General features: G+C 41.6%; 1 protein-coding gene across 1 annotated transcript; it reads left to right on the top strand.

Annotated features, from left to right (window-relative positions):
- The first annotated feature begins 14,938 nt into the window (after positions 1 to 14,938).
- Positions 14,939 to 17,321, top strand: LOC139433488 (zinc finger protein 892-like). Its single transcript, XM_071202522.1, has 3 exons — positions 14,939 to 14,974; positions 16,059 to 16,223; positions 16,452 to 17,321. Exons 1-3 carry the CDS (start codon positions 14,939 to 14,941, stop codon positions 17,319 to 17,321), a joined length of 1,071 nt encoding a protein of 356 aa, XP_071058623.1.
- The last annotated feature ends 1,581 nt before the right edge of the window (positions 17,322 to 18,902 follow it).

Raw genomic sequence — 18,902 nt, 5'->3', positions numbered from 1 at the left:
AGCCTCACCCTCAGCTTTTTAAGCAGGTTATTGACCTGAAGTTTAAAAGAGAGACAATCATCAAGCCAGATACCAAGGTATTTGTAACAGGTAACCACTTTGAGTACTTGTCCGTGCGTAGTTACAATATCTAAAACAGGCTCTGGTGTCTGTTTAGCTTTAGAAAAGAGCATTACCTTGGTTTGATCCACATTTAAAAGAAGCTTTAGTTCAGAGAGCTGAGTCTGAATAGTGTTAGAAACAGCCTGTAATTTAACACCAGCCTCCTGAATGAGGGACCTGCACAGTACATCACGGTATCATCCGCATACAAATGTAAAGTAGCTTCATCCACATGTTCACCTAAACTGTTGATGTAGATGGAGAATAAAAGTGGTCCTGAAACAGAGCCTTGAGGAACACCATTAGTGATGTTCAACCACTCAGAAGACAGCCCATCAAAGTGAACACATGGGACCTTTCAGAGAGGTAGTTCTCAAACCACCCCACTGCATGGCTGGACATGCCTATACTGAGCAGCCTCTGCTTTAAGATGTGATGATCAACGGTGTCAAACGCTTTGGAAAGGTCAACAAACAGAGCTGCACAACTCTGCTTATTGTCTAAAATACTCGTAATGTCATTCACCACTTTTCAATATGGTCTAGATACAGCAAGTACACGACACGCCCACCTGACGCGACACTACAGTGGCTGAGAGACATTGATACCATACATGGCAGATTAAAAACGAATTGCAAATGTTATTGTAGCATTTTAAGCAACTATTAGGCAAATTAATGAATAACCTAGTCTATCCGTTTGAGACACAAAAGTATATGACTTTAAGCATAAATAATTTGTTCTGATTAATTAAATCAAACAATAAGGGGGCTCAGTAAACTTAATTTTTATTTTTTAGTAGCCTACATGTAAAAGAGGTAATAATGGGTTCATCATGCTACACATGTAATGATGTTTACAGCATTCCACTATAGTTCTTCAAATCTTTATTCTTCCCCTTATTATTTCAGCCAATACTTTGGCTCTCCATAACTTCAGCTTATTTTCAGCTACAGAAACCATTCAAATATTAAACTATTCAGTCTGTTCAGGAATCGATGGGAAACCTTCAACTTTTTCTAAATATTTCATACCTTTTGAAATATTCAGCTTTTTAAACTATTTCTTTAACATTGAAGTCAATGGGAGATGCCTTCAAATCCTGTTTTCCTACACTTTGCGCCAAATGCTTCTCCTTCCACATAATTTCAGATAGACACTTCATTCTAACTTTCAAATGATCACAAGACCTTCAGCTATTCAATTCCTATTCAGATTTTTGATATCTTTTAAACTTTTTGAGATATTGAAGTTAGTTTGGAGCTTAGCAGAGAGGCCTTTTTCAGATTTTAACATTACAGTGGATGGAGCAGCTCGTTAACTCTAGAGTGCTTTGATCTCAAAACAGAGTGCAGGACAGCTTGAAATTCTCCCCCAAAAATGTTTTAAACTTGCCATAATTCCCAAACCCTACACTCCTCAGACATATTTTTTCATGGAAAACGTAGGAAAACCTCTCCTAGGTTGAAAAAAATTAAATAAAAAATTAAACAAAATGCCTCTTGAGGGCATGAAGTGAAAACAAAGTTCAACATTCCTCCATTGAAGCCCATTGTAATTTCAGGCAGATATTTCCTCACGGTAGCAGCCGCACACCTTTAGTTAAACTGCCAAAACGGCCACATCATTAACCCGAAACTACACAGAAATTACACTTCATATACTCAACTTCCTTGACATGCTTCACGTTTTGAAATTTCACAGATATCTGTTACGGTTCTTCCACAAAACGTTCACATGTAAGAGGTTTATCTCTCATTCAGAACAATGGAAACCTTGGAACATGATGTCATCACTCCAGCTGACATGCAGTAAACTTCAACAGTCCAGCCGTGAAGACATCTTCGGGACAGTTTTGAGATTTCTTCAAATGCCGTTGCCATGGCAACACAATGCTCGCCTTGAAACACGGTTTTCTCATAGCTTCACTTGTATATCACCGGTCCATGCCTCAACAGCTCTACGCCAAATCTGAGATCTCACCATATGCCGTTTCCATAGAAACGCATCCCTTGCCATAAAATATGATGTCACTATAACTCCTATGCAAATGTTCAAAGAGTGCTCAAACTTCACATGTGTGCTAACAGTCCAGCCGTGAAGACATCTACATGACAGTTTTGAGATTTCTTCAAATGCCGTTGCCATGGCGACAGATCATTCACCATCAAGTTAGTTCAACATTTTCCCAAGCCTTTTTACTTTCTTTTCTCATCTTAATACAAATTAATTCACTACTACTTACATCTGATATTTAACTCCTTCAGCCTATTTTCAGCTGCAGAACCCATTCAACTATTACATTATTCAGCTATTTCAGGACATCAAGGCTATACATGTCATTGTTTATACCTTTTTTAAACCTTTTCATTTAAATATTAAGCTTTTTCTGCATTTGTTTAGCTAAAAGCAGCTACCATTCAGCTAATAACACATTCAGCTTTTTCTGCATTTTCAGCTAAATTCAGCCATAAATGTTCACAGTTTACAGCATTCACACGCATTTTCTGCAGGAAATGCATTTTCTAGTTTGGTATGTTATTGATATGGGCTGGACACCCCTTCACAATGATCATCATTGACTTTTTTTAGACCAAATTAGGAGGGCCAGTCAGGCCACTAATGAGCTCAATCATTCACATGTATTATTACTTTATAAATTAAGAGTACTATCTATTACAAAACCTTTGAAGGAATCGTCATGCATTCTGAATGTTTCTGTACTTTAAAAACATCATGGATATTACATGATGTCACTTGTTAGACGCTTTTATCCAAAGCGACTCACATACTCAATACTGTGGACAATCCCCACAGGAGCAATTTGGGGTGAAGTGTCTCAGGGACACAACAACATGCTGACTGCAGTGGGGTTTGAACCTGTGCCCCTCTGATCCCAACACCAGCGCACTAATCCACTGCGCCACAGCCTCCCGGCTCACTATCCTGTTCTTGTTTAACATTATTCATACTAATTTCAATCAATCAATGTTTATTTATAGCCCAATATCACAAATGTTACATTTGTCTCAGTGGACTTCACAGTTTGTACAGAATATCAGTATGACAATACGACACCCTCTGTCCTTAGACCCTCTGTCCTCAGACCCTCACATCGTACAAGGAAAAACTTCCGGAGAAAACCCACAGTTTAAAGGGAACATGGGAGAAAGCTCAGGGAGAGCAGCAGAGGAGGGATCCCTCTCCCAGGACGGACAGACTGCAATAGATGCCGTGTGTAAATTGAAAAGATAATACATTTGCAACATAGGTAGTCCAGATGTTTGGACATACATGTGTGTATAATAGGAAGATGAATCCACGAGGATATCCATCCAGGACCGATGATCCAGGACCACAGCCACGACTCAAGATCCAGCGCTCGCGATCCAGGACACAGGACCGCAGGATCATCCATGACTCCGGATCCCAGCGTATATAGACACCAAAAAGAAAGACATTTGGGGAAGCTGGGTTAATGGAACATGAGAGGACACAGGTACAGACAGAGAGAAGTAAGAAGTAAGATGTCCCCCGACAAACTAAGCCTATATCAGCAAAACTAGGGGCTGAATCTAATCAGCCCTAACTATAAGCTTTATCAAAAAGGAAGGTCTTAAGCGCACTCTTAAAAACGGATAGGGTGTCTGCCGCCCGAACACAAACTGGAAGCTGATTCCACAAACGTGGAGCTTGATAAGAAAAGGCTCTGGCTCCCATTGTACTTTAATGGCGCATTTCCACTGCAGCGGGTAGTTCGCTTTAAGCGTGCCGAGCCGTGCGGGGCCCGTTTTTGGTTGCGTTTCCACTTGGCCTAGTTTTGGCCCGGGGCTACTTTTTCACCTTTTTTCTAGGGCCAGGAACAACCGGGCTGAGTCGGGCTGAGTATGCTAAACTAGAGAGAGAATCGCTGGCAAGGGGGCTACAACTACAACAAGATGAACATATTTGACCGTGATTTAATTGTAATACACGTTTCTAAATGATGCCGAAGTAACAACATACTGATACCTGTTAGTAAACACCATCAATTAATGCTTTGACAAGTCTGCAGACAGACGGCAGAGAAACACCTTTTAAAATGCGTGTTTTCTAAATGGAGCTCGGCTAAGCTAACGTTATATATGCTCCGACCGTCCACACTCACAACAACGGCCTATACAGACATAAATAAACCAGCGACTGTATTCTCCATGACTCAGGCAGTCTGTGGTTTGTACTTGTTTAACTTTTGTCTAGTTTCTGAACAGATATGAGGAGCTGTGAGCTCTGAGTGCTAACAGCTAACGGCTGTGTTGTTTTTCTGGCGCGCTCATTGAAGATGACGTCACGGCTCCGCCTACCCTGCATTACTATAGTAACTACCCCAGTTCCTAAACTGTAATGGAAGCACAGCTTTAAAGTGAGCCGGGCCTAATAAGGCCTAACCAAACCGAGCGAGGCCGAGCGAGGCCTGCAGTGGAAACGCGCCATTAGAGACTCTAGGAACAACCAACAACCCTGCATTCTTGGAACGCAATGCCCTAGTAGGCCAGTAGGGTATAATGAGTTCTTTAAGGTAAGATGGCGCCTGCCCATTAAGGGCTTTGTAGGCGAGAAGAATAATTTTAAATGCTATCCTGTGTTCTATAGGGAGCCAGTGAAAGGCAGCCAGAACAGGAGTAATGTGGTCCCTTCTCCTAACTCTGGTTAGTACACGAGCCGCAGCATTTTGAATCAGCTGAAGCCACTTGACTGACTTCTTGGTACTCCCTGATAATAAGGAGTTACAATAATCCAGCCTAGAAGTAACAAATGCATGGACTAGTTTCTCTGCATCGTTTTGAGGCAAGATATGCCTGATTTTTGCAATGTTACGTAGATGGAAGTAAGCGGTCCTTGAAATTGATTTTATGTGGGCGTTAAAGGATAAATCCTGATCAAATATAACACCAAGATTCCTTACAGTCTCACTGGAGGCCAAATTAATGCCATCCATAGTTAGTATGTCTTTAGATAATTTGTTTCGTAGATTCTTCAGGCCAAGTACAATAACTTCAGTTTTGGTCGTGTTTAACATCAAAAAGTTTAAGGTCATCCACGTTTTTAAGTCCTTCAAGAGCCTGTGACAGCATCCCAACAACTGTTGTGCAATGAAATATTGGGCTACTAGTAATCTCGAACCGTCAGTTTAAAAAAGAAAAAGCGATACCGTTTCGTTAAATATCAATAATTTCGAACATCGCTGGGAAATTCCTTCACTCATTTTGAAGTTTTGGGGGAAGCCGGAAGTGACGTCAATGCGGGAACGCTTCGAGAGCCAAACACGGACAAAGTGTGTTGTCATGCGTAGAAATGGTGAATTACTGAGTTTAGGCACGTTAATAACGTTTTAATGAAGTTGACTACAGTATATTCATATTTGTCAGTGCTTTCATGTCAATTCGGCGACATAAACATAAATGATCGTGGTGAAGATGATGATTACATTAGGATTAAAAATCGGGAGTGAGAGCTGCTGAATTTCCTCCCGTCGGATGTGATATAAAAACAAATCGATTATTTTTGTGGTTGTAAACTCAAGTGGATGAAACTACATTTATTCGTGCTTTCATGTCAATTCGGCGAACATATGATACATTAAATGACGAGTGAGGATGATGATTAAAAATCGTTTGTTTGAGCCGGTCTGCATTTACTGATGAGAAAACAAACCGATGCTTTTTGTAGTTGTAGTACACCAACAACGTGGATTAAACGTGTGGTTTTTTACCACAATGTTGGGGAAATTAATGGATAAAATGCACGGATTATTATTATTATTATTCCCACTCCGATCGGGACACTAGGTCCACCGTTTCCCCGCAGCGAGGCTCCCCCCGTTGACAGTTTACGTGGGCTGGGTGCAGTGGCGGACTGTGGGTGCAGTGGCGGACTGGCCATCGGGACAAATCCCGATGGGCCGGTACCGAAGTGGGCCGGTCGGATAAGTAACTAGCACATCCCCCATAGGCGGCGCGTGAGGCTCAGGTTTGAGAAGGCTAAATAACTTCTTTTACCTGGCGCTGCCTGCCTCCGGCATCTATAGAAAAGAGATCCACTCAGTGTGCGGAGTTTAAATCTCTCAAGTCATATTACAGGATAAAGGAAATACAGTTTAATCTGCCGTATGCAGTGAAGACGCCGACGTGTCGCACTTATCATTCATATTACATCATCAATCAGATCATCGATCATATAATATCATAATATATCATATATTTCCTTATCTGAGTCAGCTTCTCTAGCCTCATCTGGCCGTGCAACACTCACAGTGTCACAGACTGTATGCAGAAGTATTATTTAACACATTATGTTGACGAAACACTCGAGACAAATGTAATTAAAGTCAGATCCACTCGTGTCTTAGACGTGAACGCGCTCTCAGCTGGAGAGAGAACCCCTGGCTTGATTTACCGAGTTGATAACCAGCGTCGTAGGACCGCTTAGCGAGATCTCGTTTGTTAGTTTGTTGTTGTTAGTTTGTTTGTTACTCAAACATATCCAGGGTCTGTTGAACTGGCTTCGTAGTACAGGGCACAGGTGGCTAGCAGCGCTAATGTCAAAGACACAGACATTATACATTATATTTGTATTTTACATCCCCCACTCCCCCCGTTGACAGCTTACTAGCGGTACCGAAGTGGGCCGGTCGAGAGTCCCGGGATGATTTGTAGTCCCATTCCACCACTGGCTATGACCATATGATCGCCCATATTGACGCACCTCATTCCTAAACTTAGAAGATACAACATAAACCGATCCTTCAGCCTCATATGAGCTCTCAGACACGTTCAACATTAACCTGTCATCGCTGTCTGAGCTTGCTGCTGTGTGCGCCGTCGTGCGTTTACATCTGACTGTATATATATAAAGGTTTACATGCAGATGCTGGGATCCTGGACGGTGCAGCTGGAGCGCTGTGCCCGCAATGACGTCACCCATCATTTGGCGGGACTTGAAGAATCCGCGAGAAGATCCAGAAAATTGTCAACATTGAAGGCAGATTAATGGTTATCAAAGTACAAATATCCAAAATCAGTTCAGTAACGGTTTTCAAGGGGACGATATGTACTCAAATTGATGGGTTTGGATGATGGGGGAAAACCGTGTCACAGGCTCTTTAAGGCAGTCTTGAATTTTATTTAGATGATTAATTTCATCAGGCTTGATTGATAAATATAGTTGAGTATCATCCGCATAAAAATGAAAGTTTACAGAATGATTCCTTATAATATTGCCTAACGGAAGCATATATAATGTGAACAGAATAGGTCCGAGCACTGAGCCCTGTGGCACTCCATGGCTAACTTTGGTTTGCGTGGAAGATTCATCGTTAACACGTACAAACTGAGAGCGTTCAGATAGATAGGACCTAAACCAGCCTAAAGCAGTTCCCTGTATGCCAACTAAGTGCTCTAGTCTTTGCAATAGGATATCATGGTCGATAGTATCAAATGCAGCACTGAGATCGAGCAAAACAAGAATAGAGACAAGTCCCTTGTCTGAGGCTATTAGAATATCATTTGTGACTTTAACCAGAGCTGTCTCTGTGCTATGATGTGTTCTAAAGCCAGACTGAAAGTCTTCAAATAAATCATTGTTTTTTAAGTAACTGTTTTGCGACCGCTTTCTCACGAATCTTTGAGAGGAACGGAAGATTAGAAATAGGTCTATAGTTGGCTAAAACCTCTGGATCGAGGTTGTGCTTTTTAAGAAGCGGTTTTATCACTGCTACTTTGAATGATTGTGGAACATAGCCTGATAATAAAGACATATTCATAATATGTAATAAAGAAGTGCTAATTAATGGAAAAACTTCCTTCAACAGCTTAGTTGGAACTGGGTCTAACATGCACGTTGATGGTTTAGAAGAGAGAATCATTGAATGTAATTGTTCAAGGTTTATGGCTGAGAAGCATTCTAGTTTACTATCTAGTGTAATATTAGAACTTACGTTTCTGGGAGCTGTTGATAACACTATACTGGTCAAAGGCAAGAGGTCATTAATTTTGTTTCTAAGAGTAACAATTTTATCGTTAAAAAAGCACATAAAATCATTACTACTGAGTGCTATGGGAATAGAAGGCTCAATGGAGCTGTGACTCTCTGTCAGCCTGGCTACAGTGCTGAAAAGAAATCTTGCATTATTCTTATTCTCATCTATTAATGAAGAGTAGTAGGCTGCTCTCGCTTTACGCAGTGCTTTCTTATATTCATTGAGAGTAATATGCCAAATTAAACACTTTGAGTTTTGTTTACGCAAATGAAAAGTGCGCTTATAAATAAAATATATTATTATTATTATTAAACGGGATTCTTCAAGTTTAGTGGAACGCCATATCCTTTCAAGTTGTCTAGACTTTTTCTTTATTTTGCGGGTTTCGGCATTATGCCATGGAGCTAATCTATGTTGTTTTATTTTCTTCTTTTTCAAAGGAGCAACAGAGTCTAATTGTATTCGCAGCGCATCTGTAGCACTATCAACAACATGATCAATTTGGGGTGGTGTACATTTTGTATAAGTTTCCTCCCCTACATGCAGACATGCTATCGAGTTAAGTATTGGTGGAATCTCTTCCTTACATTTTGCTATAGCACTAACAGATAGGTTTCTGCTGCAGGAGCTTTTGACTAATGCTTTGTAGTCTCGTAATAGTACTTCAAAAGTTACTAAGAAATGGTCGGATAAAGCAGGATTATGCGATTCGACTAATAGTTGCTCAATTTCAATACCATAAGTCAGAACAAGGTCGAGAGTGTGATTATAGCAGTGGGTTCGTTTATTTACACTCTGACAGAAACCAACATAATCTAATATAGAGTTAAATGCAACAGTAAGGCTATTTTTATCATCGTCAACATGAATATTAAAGTCACCTACGATAATTACTTTGTCTGTTTTAAGAACCAAAGTTGATAAAAACTCAGAGAATTCTGATAAGAATTCTGAATAAGGACCTGGTGCACGATACACTGTAACAAATAAGATTGGCTGCAAAGTGTTCCAGGTCGGATGCGTAAGACTAAAAACGAGGCTTTCAAAGGAGGTATAATTTAATGTTGATTTAGTATTGATAAGTAAACTTGAGTCAAAGATTGCTGCAACTCCACCTCCTCGGCCCGTGCCTCGAGCAATATGAGTGTTGACATGGCTGGGTGGAGTGGCCTCATTTATGCTGACATATTCTTCATGTCTCAACCAAGTTTCAGTGAGACAGCATATATCAATATTATAATCTGATATTAAATCATTTACCAATATTGCTTTAGATCAGGGGTGGGGAACCTTTTTCCTCTCAAGGGCCATTTCAATGTTTTCAACATCCTCCGAGGGCCGTACAAATTATTAACCTCTGCTTAAAAATACTAAAATCACAGCCCACTCATTTCACCTTTCTTTCATGCTGTGCAAAGAAAAAGCAACCTCTTAATCCAGATATCTCACCATGACTCACGCATGCATGCACGTGCACGGTTGTGGCATGACCACCCAAACAGAAAGATATGGACAGAAGATGTGTGCAAATGTATTTAGTATCCTATCCATGTGAACATGATTTAAGTCGGGGGGACCTAACCTCCTCTAGGGGGGTCAGGGAAGATTTTTTTTTAAATGTTGAAGTTAAAAGCATCAATCTGGTGCACTTTGAGAGCAACATTAGTAGATCTATGGATACATCTCTCAACACCCATATGAAACAGAACTGTAAACAGATTTTCTTTTTCTTTATGGATATTTTACAAATCATTCCCCTTTCAAACTGTATTCTTGTTTATTAATAACAACTTTTTTTTTACTGTCATATAGTATTTTATACCTGTTTACTTTATTCTCTTATATTTTGATAATTATAATGATCATATAAAGATGTGCCTTTACCTCACTGGTTGTAGAAAAAGCTTCTTATATTCGTTAGCATAGCTAGCTAACCAGATGCTAATAACAATAAAGTTATTGACTGTATGATCAGTATGACAGATGAACAGATCGACACTGGGCTTACAACTAAGACACAACCACGCAAAAACTGCAGCATGTGTACGGCTCCTTATCGGTACTGCAATTTTTGGAAGTGCCGGAGCGGAGCTGTGTTCTGATGCTCCCGGTCAGAACTACACCCCTGTCAGACATATACCACGTGATGACACGTTAGGCTTGTGTTGTGTTCAAGGACCCTGACCTTGGCCAGGAAAAACAGGCACTCACTTGTTTAATTATTTTGCGGTCTAGATTTCTTTAATTTTTTTCTTTTTTGCGTGTGTTTATAAATTACCTCGAGGGCCACACCAAATGGTCTCACGGGCCGTATACGGCCCGGGGGCCGGAGGTTCCCCACCCCTGCTTTAGATGCTAGAGATCTTATGTTTAAGAGACCACATGTAATCTTCCTGTTTTGTTGCACTGTAGTAGTTGTTACATTTACTTTTATTAGGTTATTATGTATGACACCTCTATTAGGTTTTACCTTAAATTGTCCTTGGGCAGACACACACACCGCTAATATTGGGTATTTTATTGGGTTCGGGATTCCTATGGGTGACTGCCTAGGAGAGAGCGCAGAGAAGCGTGTAAGACTGCGACTCCGCCTCCTGGTCTCACCTCCAGTTTGTCATGGATTAAGTCCACAAAGCCCTGAAATGTTTGAAATGAGATCTGCACCTTTCAAAGTAGGATGAATGCCGTCTCTCTTAATCAGACCAGATTTTCCCCAGAAGGCTGTCCAATTATTTACGAAGCCCACATTGTTTGCTGGGCACCACCAAGACAACCAGCGCTGACATGATGACATGCGGCTATACATGTCATCATTGATCAGATTGGGGAGGGGACCAGAGAAGATTACGGTGTCCGACACCGTTGTTTTAGCATAACTACACACCGACTCCACGTTAAGTTGTTGCAGCGATGTTTGCAGTGAAGGACAGGTTGTTATCTAGGATCACACCCAGAGTCCTTGCAGTCTGAGTCGGGGAAACAACAGAGGGGCCGATGTTGATTGTCAGGTCAAGAGTGGGACGATCTTTTCCCGGGAGGAAAAGCAGTTCAGTTTTGTCAAGGTTGAGCTTGAGGTGGTGATCAGACATCCACTGAGAGATGTCAGCTAGACGAGCAGAGATGCGTGCGACGACCTGGGTCTCTGAGCGGGGAAAGGACAGAATTAATTGGGTGTCGTCAGCGTAGCAGTGGTATGAAAAACCATGCAGGCTAATGACTGATCCAAGCGAGTTTGTGTACAGGGAGAAGAGGAGGGGACCAAGAACAGAGCCCTGAGGGACCCCTGTAGTGAATTGACAAGGGTCGGACTCGGACCCTCTCCAAGTAACCCTGTAGGTGCGGTCTTTGAGGTATGAGGTGAGGAGGGAAAGTGCAGAGCCTGAGACTCCAAGTTCTTGAAGAGTGCGAAGGAGGATCTGATGGTTCACCGTGTCGAATGCAGCAGACAGGTCCAACAGGATGAGGACAGAGGAAAGGGAGGCTGCTTTGGCAGTGTGCAGTTCCTCAGAGACAGGTGGGAGAGGAGAGTGAACAGGCGTGTTAGCGGCAGGGAGAGACAAATGATTACACATGGCGCTCTCCAAGAAGAGGAAAGTGGACAGTGAGAACAGAGCTTTTAACCCTGAGTGGACTCGTTCATGTTCATCCTGCCCACTGGGAGCACAGAGCCAGTGTGTCTCATTTGTTCAGAGACTGTGGCGCTCATTAAAAGAGACAACACGCCACTATGAGACAGAACACCAAGTGTTTGACCAAACATTCCCTCTCAAGTCAGAACTGAGGTCAAATAAGCAGTCTCAGAGCCCAATGTGATCAGTCCACCAGGGTCAACATTAAAACTAAATATGGTTCCAGGGCAGGCTAACCGAGGCTAACCAATGAGCTAACCGAGGCTAACCAATGAGCACCTGCATGTGTGTGTGAGAATGGCCCTGACACCATTTCAGCCCAGATTTAAACTCCTGGCAGGACAAGCTCCAGCTCAATTCTCGCACTGAATTAAAAACAAGTGAGTGAGGGACTGCAATATAAGAGGGAAAGAAAGAGAAACTTTAAAACTGTTCAATGGTTATGATGTGTAAAGACTGATATTGTTCGATAATCGTCTGAAACTGTTAAGTCATGATGTGAAACGGTTAACAAAGAAAAAGAGAAACTCAAGCTGCTGCTACACTTTATTTTATTTATCTAAAATTAAGCACTTTTAAGATGCACACATTTTCAAAAGCTATTTTATTTGTAAATGCAGCCCGAGAGGAACATTACACATATCCACAGTATTTACTGTATATCTGTTCAATGTTAATTGACAATAAATATTGTTGTTTATTAATTGTACTTTCTTTATTTGATTGGCAGTCAGGCGGCGGCGGCGGCGGGGGGTGTGTGTGTGTGTGTGTGTCTACAGAAGGTCCAGTTGTGATAGACACGGTTCGCCACTGTATTCTTGAATAATCTCCTTTCTGAATGCAGAATTTAAATGGCCCATTTGAAGCTGTAGTACTTGAAGTAGACTAGCCTGGAGTCATCTTTGGAGAGGAGGGTGGATCAAGGGGGGGATGTAGGGGGAGGGATGAAGGGTAATGTGTTCACAGCTCCTTCCTTTTGTTCCTGGAGGTTTCACATCAAGTCTGAGAGGAGTCGTCTCTGAGCAGCTACTGCACATTTACATTTCTAAATGTCTGTTTTCTGCTTTACATGTTGGGTTTGAGAAGAGACACCCTTTTTCTGTGAAACTCTGATATAATCTGATTTCTCTCATGTTCATCATTTAACTTCATTGTGACTGTTTCTTTTCTGTGTTCACAGTCAATTTATTTTGAAAAAATAAATATATATTTGAGAATTCAAGTTTCGTGTTAAAAAAGTACAATATTCCTCTGGATACATAAAGTCCCTGAAGGCAACATGACCACAGAAGTACAGTTTGATCCGAGCTTCGAAAGATTCTGCTTGAAGTTAGGCACAAAATGGCGTCTGTCTGTTATAAAAACGATCTCAAATGACAGCTAAATAGTGCACTAAAATATCATCCTATTCACACGGGAGATAAACCATACTGGTGTGGGGCTTTAAGGGAACCACAAAGAGACATTTGTTTCTCAACAGTATGGGTTTTCTCCAGTGTGATTGGCTGCTGGATTTTAAGGTGACTTCCCTCATTCTCAGACAGATCAACAGCTACAAGCCCCTCATTGGGTTTTTTGGCAGGTTTTTCTATAAATTAAATAATGTTTGATCATATATATCTTGGTTTCTTATTTTCTAAGTTCACATTGTTCTGTTGTCTTACATAAAACCCAATTTTAAAGTAACTCTCCCAACCAGAGTCTTGGATCAGGCTCAGGCTGCGGCCCCACGAGGACGAATTCGGTCGTTTGCGTTACTGTTTAGTGTCATATAGACCGTTCGGCCACACGAGGACGACCGAATACGGCACTAAACGACTGAGGAAACGACAACGGGTCCCAAGGTGGATAGAAATGCATACGCCACTCTCTGGGGGGTCAAACAGCTCCGTGTGTGCGCCCTATACGGACATTTTCAGATCACTGATAGTGATTGCGCAATAGCCCCGCCTCTCCCCACCTCTTCTGCTCACCTCCGCTTACCCCGCGCCAGTGCTGAAGTGTTTCGCCACCAACAACAACAACAATGGCGGATCGCAGAGTTGCTATCGTGCTCCGGACGCTATTGACCATGCTACAGTTGTTTGTGCAACATCTACAGCAATAATGATGAGGCAATAGCCCCGCCTCTCCCCACCTCTGCTGCTCACCCCCACGTCAAAGTAAACTGCACCCTGAATTCAGATTATTTATCTTTCTCTCGCGAGTGAAGTCTAATCTGACAGGACGGAGACACGCAGCTCTGCTCACCTGCAGCTCCTCCCTCTGCAGCAAAACACACACTTCAAGTCAGATCATCAGCCTTAGCTATTTTAATTACCTCTCAAACTCCCTAAACTAGTTATAAATATGTTTATTTTTACTGTCGGCCGGGTCACTGATTACTGGATGAGCTGCTGCATGAGACAGACACTGGCGCCGTCCGAAGAGAGGGAGGAAAAAGAGAGGCTCCGTGTATTTTATTATTATATTATATAGAGTCGTTATTCATTTGTTTTAAAGCTCAATAAATAACAAAGAAGACCTTTGACCGGCACTTTTATAATTTTGTCCGGAAGATTTCAACTTTAATACACGCTGACTGGCGAAAAACTCTGCCCGGTTCCCTCGGCCCCCACCGCGGAGAATAAACAGAAGGGCAACCATGACAACCTTCTTCTTCGCTGCTTTTGTGGAGGAAGTTACAGCGCCACCTACAGGCTCCTGACCTGCATATGTACTGCAGCTTCTCCAGCGGTTGGAGCTAAACGGAGCGGTCTCGTGTGGGCAGACACTATCCGGATAATTATTGCATGTGGACGGAAGCCGTTTGCGATTGCGTTTGCGTTAATCCTATGCGTTTAGCCGTTTTCGTCCTCGTGGGGCCGCAGCCTAAGTTCACATTGTTCTGTTGTCTTACATAAAACCCAATTTTAAAGTAACTCTCCCAACCAGAGTCTTGGATCAGGCTCAGTTAGCAGAGGTGTTGTGGCTCAGGGGGGGGTCGTCTCAGGAGGAGGAGGACAGGACATCAAAGGTTGAGTTCACACCTTCCTCCTGTTGTCTGGGAAGGTTTCAAGTGGTCGCTGAACAATTGCTGCAAATGTGGGGGAGGAGGGTCTGCAGGAAGTGGGGAGAGGTGTGAAAGTGGGTTATATTTAGGGTTAGTGCCAGTTAGAGTTGACTTCAGAGAAACATCCGGAGAAGAAGCATGGAGAGAAACGCAGCAGCAGGATCCTCCTCTCAGGTCAGTTTGCAGACACTTTTACTCTTGGAAATACATGTATTTCATTTATATTCAATGTAATTACAGTAAAACATGAGACTAGCAGACACAAAGGCTTACAATCTACAGTTTCTTTGCCTCATCAAATTCTGCAATCAAAACATGTATTACATTTTGTACATTTTTTGTTGGGATTTTCTAAGTTAAAAGTAACATGAAACATGAAAAATGTATCATTTGAATGTAGTTCTGTGTCTATTACTCTAGGTTTAGTCAGAATGAAAGAAAAACATTGATTACCATTGGTTGAACATTATGTGTAATGAATACAAATGAATTGGTTTGTTTGTGTGTGTATATCGGCCTGCATTCCTTTCTCTATTTTCCTGTCTGGTTTCCCTGCTCGTGTCCTCTGTTCTGTTCTTGATCGTTTGTTCTTTATCTTCGTTGTTTTGCTTTCCTTGGTCTGTGTGAAGCTGACCATTGAGCGGCACACACACACACACACACACACACACACACACACACACACACACACACACACACACACACACACACACACACACACACACACACACACACACACACACACACACACACACACACACACACACACACACACACACACACACACACACACACACACACACACACACACACACACACACACACACACACACACACACACACACACACACACACACACACACACACACACACACACACACACCCCTCTCAACAGACAGAGAAACAGAGCCTAAATACACACACTCTAATCAGCACAACAAGACACAGGTGAGGGGGGAGGAGACACCACAGGACACCAGGTGCACACAATCATCAGCCACAGACAACATATACTGTGCAATCACGCTAATAAAGTGCCATATTACCCGGCCTGAAGCCGTCAGTCCATAGTGACGAAGTTCCCTTCGTCACAGCCTGGTATCAGCTTTATATAACTCTAAACTTGCTTTTCTGTTTCCACTTGCCTCCTCTTCATTCTGTCCTGATTCTCTCACTCTGTGACAATGATGTATTTTTTTTGTTGAAAAATACGATACTTTTCAGAAATAACAAAGCTTACCTGTCCCTATACCTGCAGACAACTCACCTGCAGAATATGTGTGAGAGGACGTTATTCTGCCTGGAGGAAAATCTGAGGAGCAAGGAGGTGAGGACGGAGGAACAGAGGAGGGAGGAAGAGGCGAGGAAGGAGGATGGTAGCAACCCGAAAATAACTGTGTCCAATCTCAAGAAGAAGCCAAGGGTAACTGCAGTTAAAGGAATTCAAACAAAAATAAAAAATGTGTGCACCACCGTAACTTGAAAAAGTATATTTTGTCCCGAAAAATAGAAAATGTCAAAAACAAAGATTCATTTTTCTATATTATCAAGAAAAACAGTATAAAAAAATTAATGAAGCTCTTAAAATTATTCAAGGTTTTCAAGAAATGTCTTATTTGTGTCTGATCAACTTTCTGTTTGTCTTGAATAGAAACCGAGGAGAAAAGATGGACCCAAAAACCACAGCTGTCAGCACTGTGACAAATCCTTCACAACTGTTGCGTATTTAAAGGTGCACCAGAGGATTCACAATGGAAAACGTCTTCACCACTGTGACCAATGCGGGGCGACTTTCCTCTACCGGAATCGGCTAAAACTCCACCAACGCGTTCACACTGGAGAGCAACCCTACAGCTGTGACCAATGTGGGAAAAAGTTCTCTCATCCAGGAGCCATGGTGATCCATAAACTGCTTCATACAGGAGAGAAACCGCAAATCTGCGACACATGTGACAAAGCCTTCCGCACTCACAGTGAGCTTTCAAAGCATAAAGTCATTCACCAAGAAGAGAGACCGCACATCTGCAACGAGTGTGGGAAAACTTTTAAAAGTACAACTTACCTAAGAATTCATCGGGTTGTTCACACTAAAGAGAAAGTATTCTGGTGTGACCAATGTGGAAAAACCTTCAATCAGAGTTCTCAGCTCAAAATGCATCAGCGAATTCATACCGGAGAGAAACCGTACAGCTGTGAGGAATGTGGAGCAGTCTTTGCACAGACCTCCGGCTTGAGAAGCCACAAGAGCATTCACACTGGAAATAAACCATACAGCTGTGACCAGTGCAGCTCCACATTTAGAGAGAGGGTTCAATTAAAAACACACCGGCGTATTCACACCGGAGAGAAACCATACAGCTGTGAACACTGTGAGAAAACGTTTTCCCGGCAGGATCACCTTGCCGTCCACCTACTGGTTCACACAGGACTGAAACCACACAGCTGTGAACATTGTGGGAAAAACTTTTCTCGGCGTAGTAATCTCAAAGTCCACCAACGCACACACGCTGCGCACCGTTAAGCATAGCTTATGCTCCGATGGTGATGGGAAAATATTGATTGCTTTAGTGTTTCTCAGGTATTTTAGTTTTGTGAGCATATCTGTATATATGCTACACGTTCATTCTGTGAATAATACTCACATTTGCAGAAGTGCGCACCTGAAAATGTCCAAACACGTCCTGTTGTAGTGTTATGTTTGTACATCCCTATAATCACTGTGAGGTAGACTCAAACGTCATTGCTCACTGACTGTATTTTTTATAGAATAATCTTCATTTCCGATTGATAGAGCCTCTTTTTATTTTATTTGACATATATGTTTATATATGTATATAGTACATGTACTTTCAATACCATTAATGTTTAAAAATTAAGGGCAACAAAAGGGTTTGCATGTTTTAACCGAGGGATATTTTAAAGTGTTTTATCATGTAACCAGTTCATTTATTTTATTCTCTGTGTGAGTAAAGAAGGCTGTGAGATTTGAAAAACTCCAAAAAGAGAGTAAGTGAGTCTCAAGTTCAGAAACAGTTATTACTAATACATCCACATTATATTTTCCTACTGTGTGAACATTGTGGGGTTTATTTTACAGACTCTTATTTGTAGATACATCTGCATCACAGCCTCTCACTGACTCTTTATCTGTCTGTCTTTTTTAGAAACAGAGAAGAAGAAAGGAACCCAAACTTTTCAGCAGGGACCAATGTGGGAAAGATCGTACTAAATGAAGAAGAGATGAGACCCATTATTGCATTCACACAAGAGAGAAACTACACAGCTGTGAAGAGTGTGGGGGAACCTTTTCTCGTGGTAGTAATATTAAAGTCCACCAGCGCACTCACTCTGCCTCCATCTGATCCTTTTCTGAGTCCAGCATTCATCCTGCTTTTCTCCAAATGTAAAGCTGACCAACAGTGACTTTACGTTCTAAAAACAGGTTTTTTATGGACTACATTCAGACCTCCCAAAACCCTGCTGTCCTCACACACTTAGCTCTATATGTGAGTGCTCTGGTTGATCAAATGTGTTTTGATTTGGATAAAGCAACCTTGTGCTGTTTCTACGATGCTGAAAGTAACAATGATCTGTCTACCAGCAGCCTGTGAATAAGACGTTCAGGGAACATCTGTAAATAGAAGCATCTCTTGATCTTTTACATACAGTTCTTAATATACTCTGTATGTATAATTCTTAATCCATTATCCGTTATGGGTGCAGTTGCAATTTTAGCGAGCATCGAGTTCAGAAAGGTTCTTGCTATGTTTAGTTGCTCAACATTCACTGAATATTTTTAATTCTGTTAAAAATAATTATAATTATGTTCAATTTAAATGTTTGAGTTTGCTTTTTTTTTACTTTTTTAAGTGATCTTTAAAACACTAAGACACGTTGGGTATGAGAAGATAAACATTAAATATACTTGTAATGTGAGATTCAGTCGCAGTTATCCAGGTTATAACTGAAACTCACTGAGAGTCAATGTTTATGGAGAAAGGTGTTTAGTTAAATGTTTTAAATACGAAAGTCCATCTTCCATTGAATTGCGGTGAAGGAAGGTCGTTGAATAAATATTTACATCTTGTGCTGCATCTTTACT

The sequence above is a fragment of the Pseudochaenichthys georgianus genome, unplaced genomic scaffold (assembly GCF_902827115.2).
Source record: "Pseudochaenichthys georgianus unplaced genomic scaffold, fPseGeo1.2 scaffold_511_arrow_ctg1, whole genome shotgun sequence".
In the NCBI taxonomy this organism is placed as follows: Eukaryota; Metazoa; Chordata; class Actinopteri; order Perciformes; family Channichthyidae; genus Pseudochaenichthys; species Pseudochaenichthys georgianus.
Note: the sequence above shows the minus strand (reverse complement) of the source record. Positions and strands in the feature narration are given on the sequence as shown.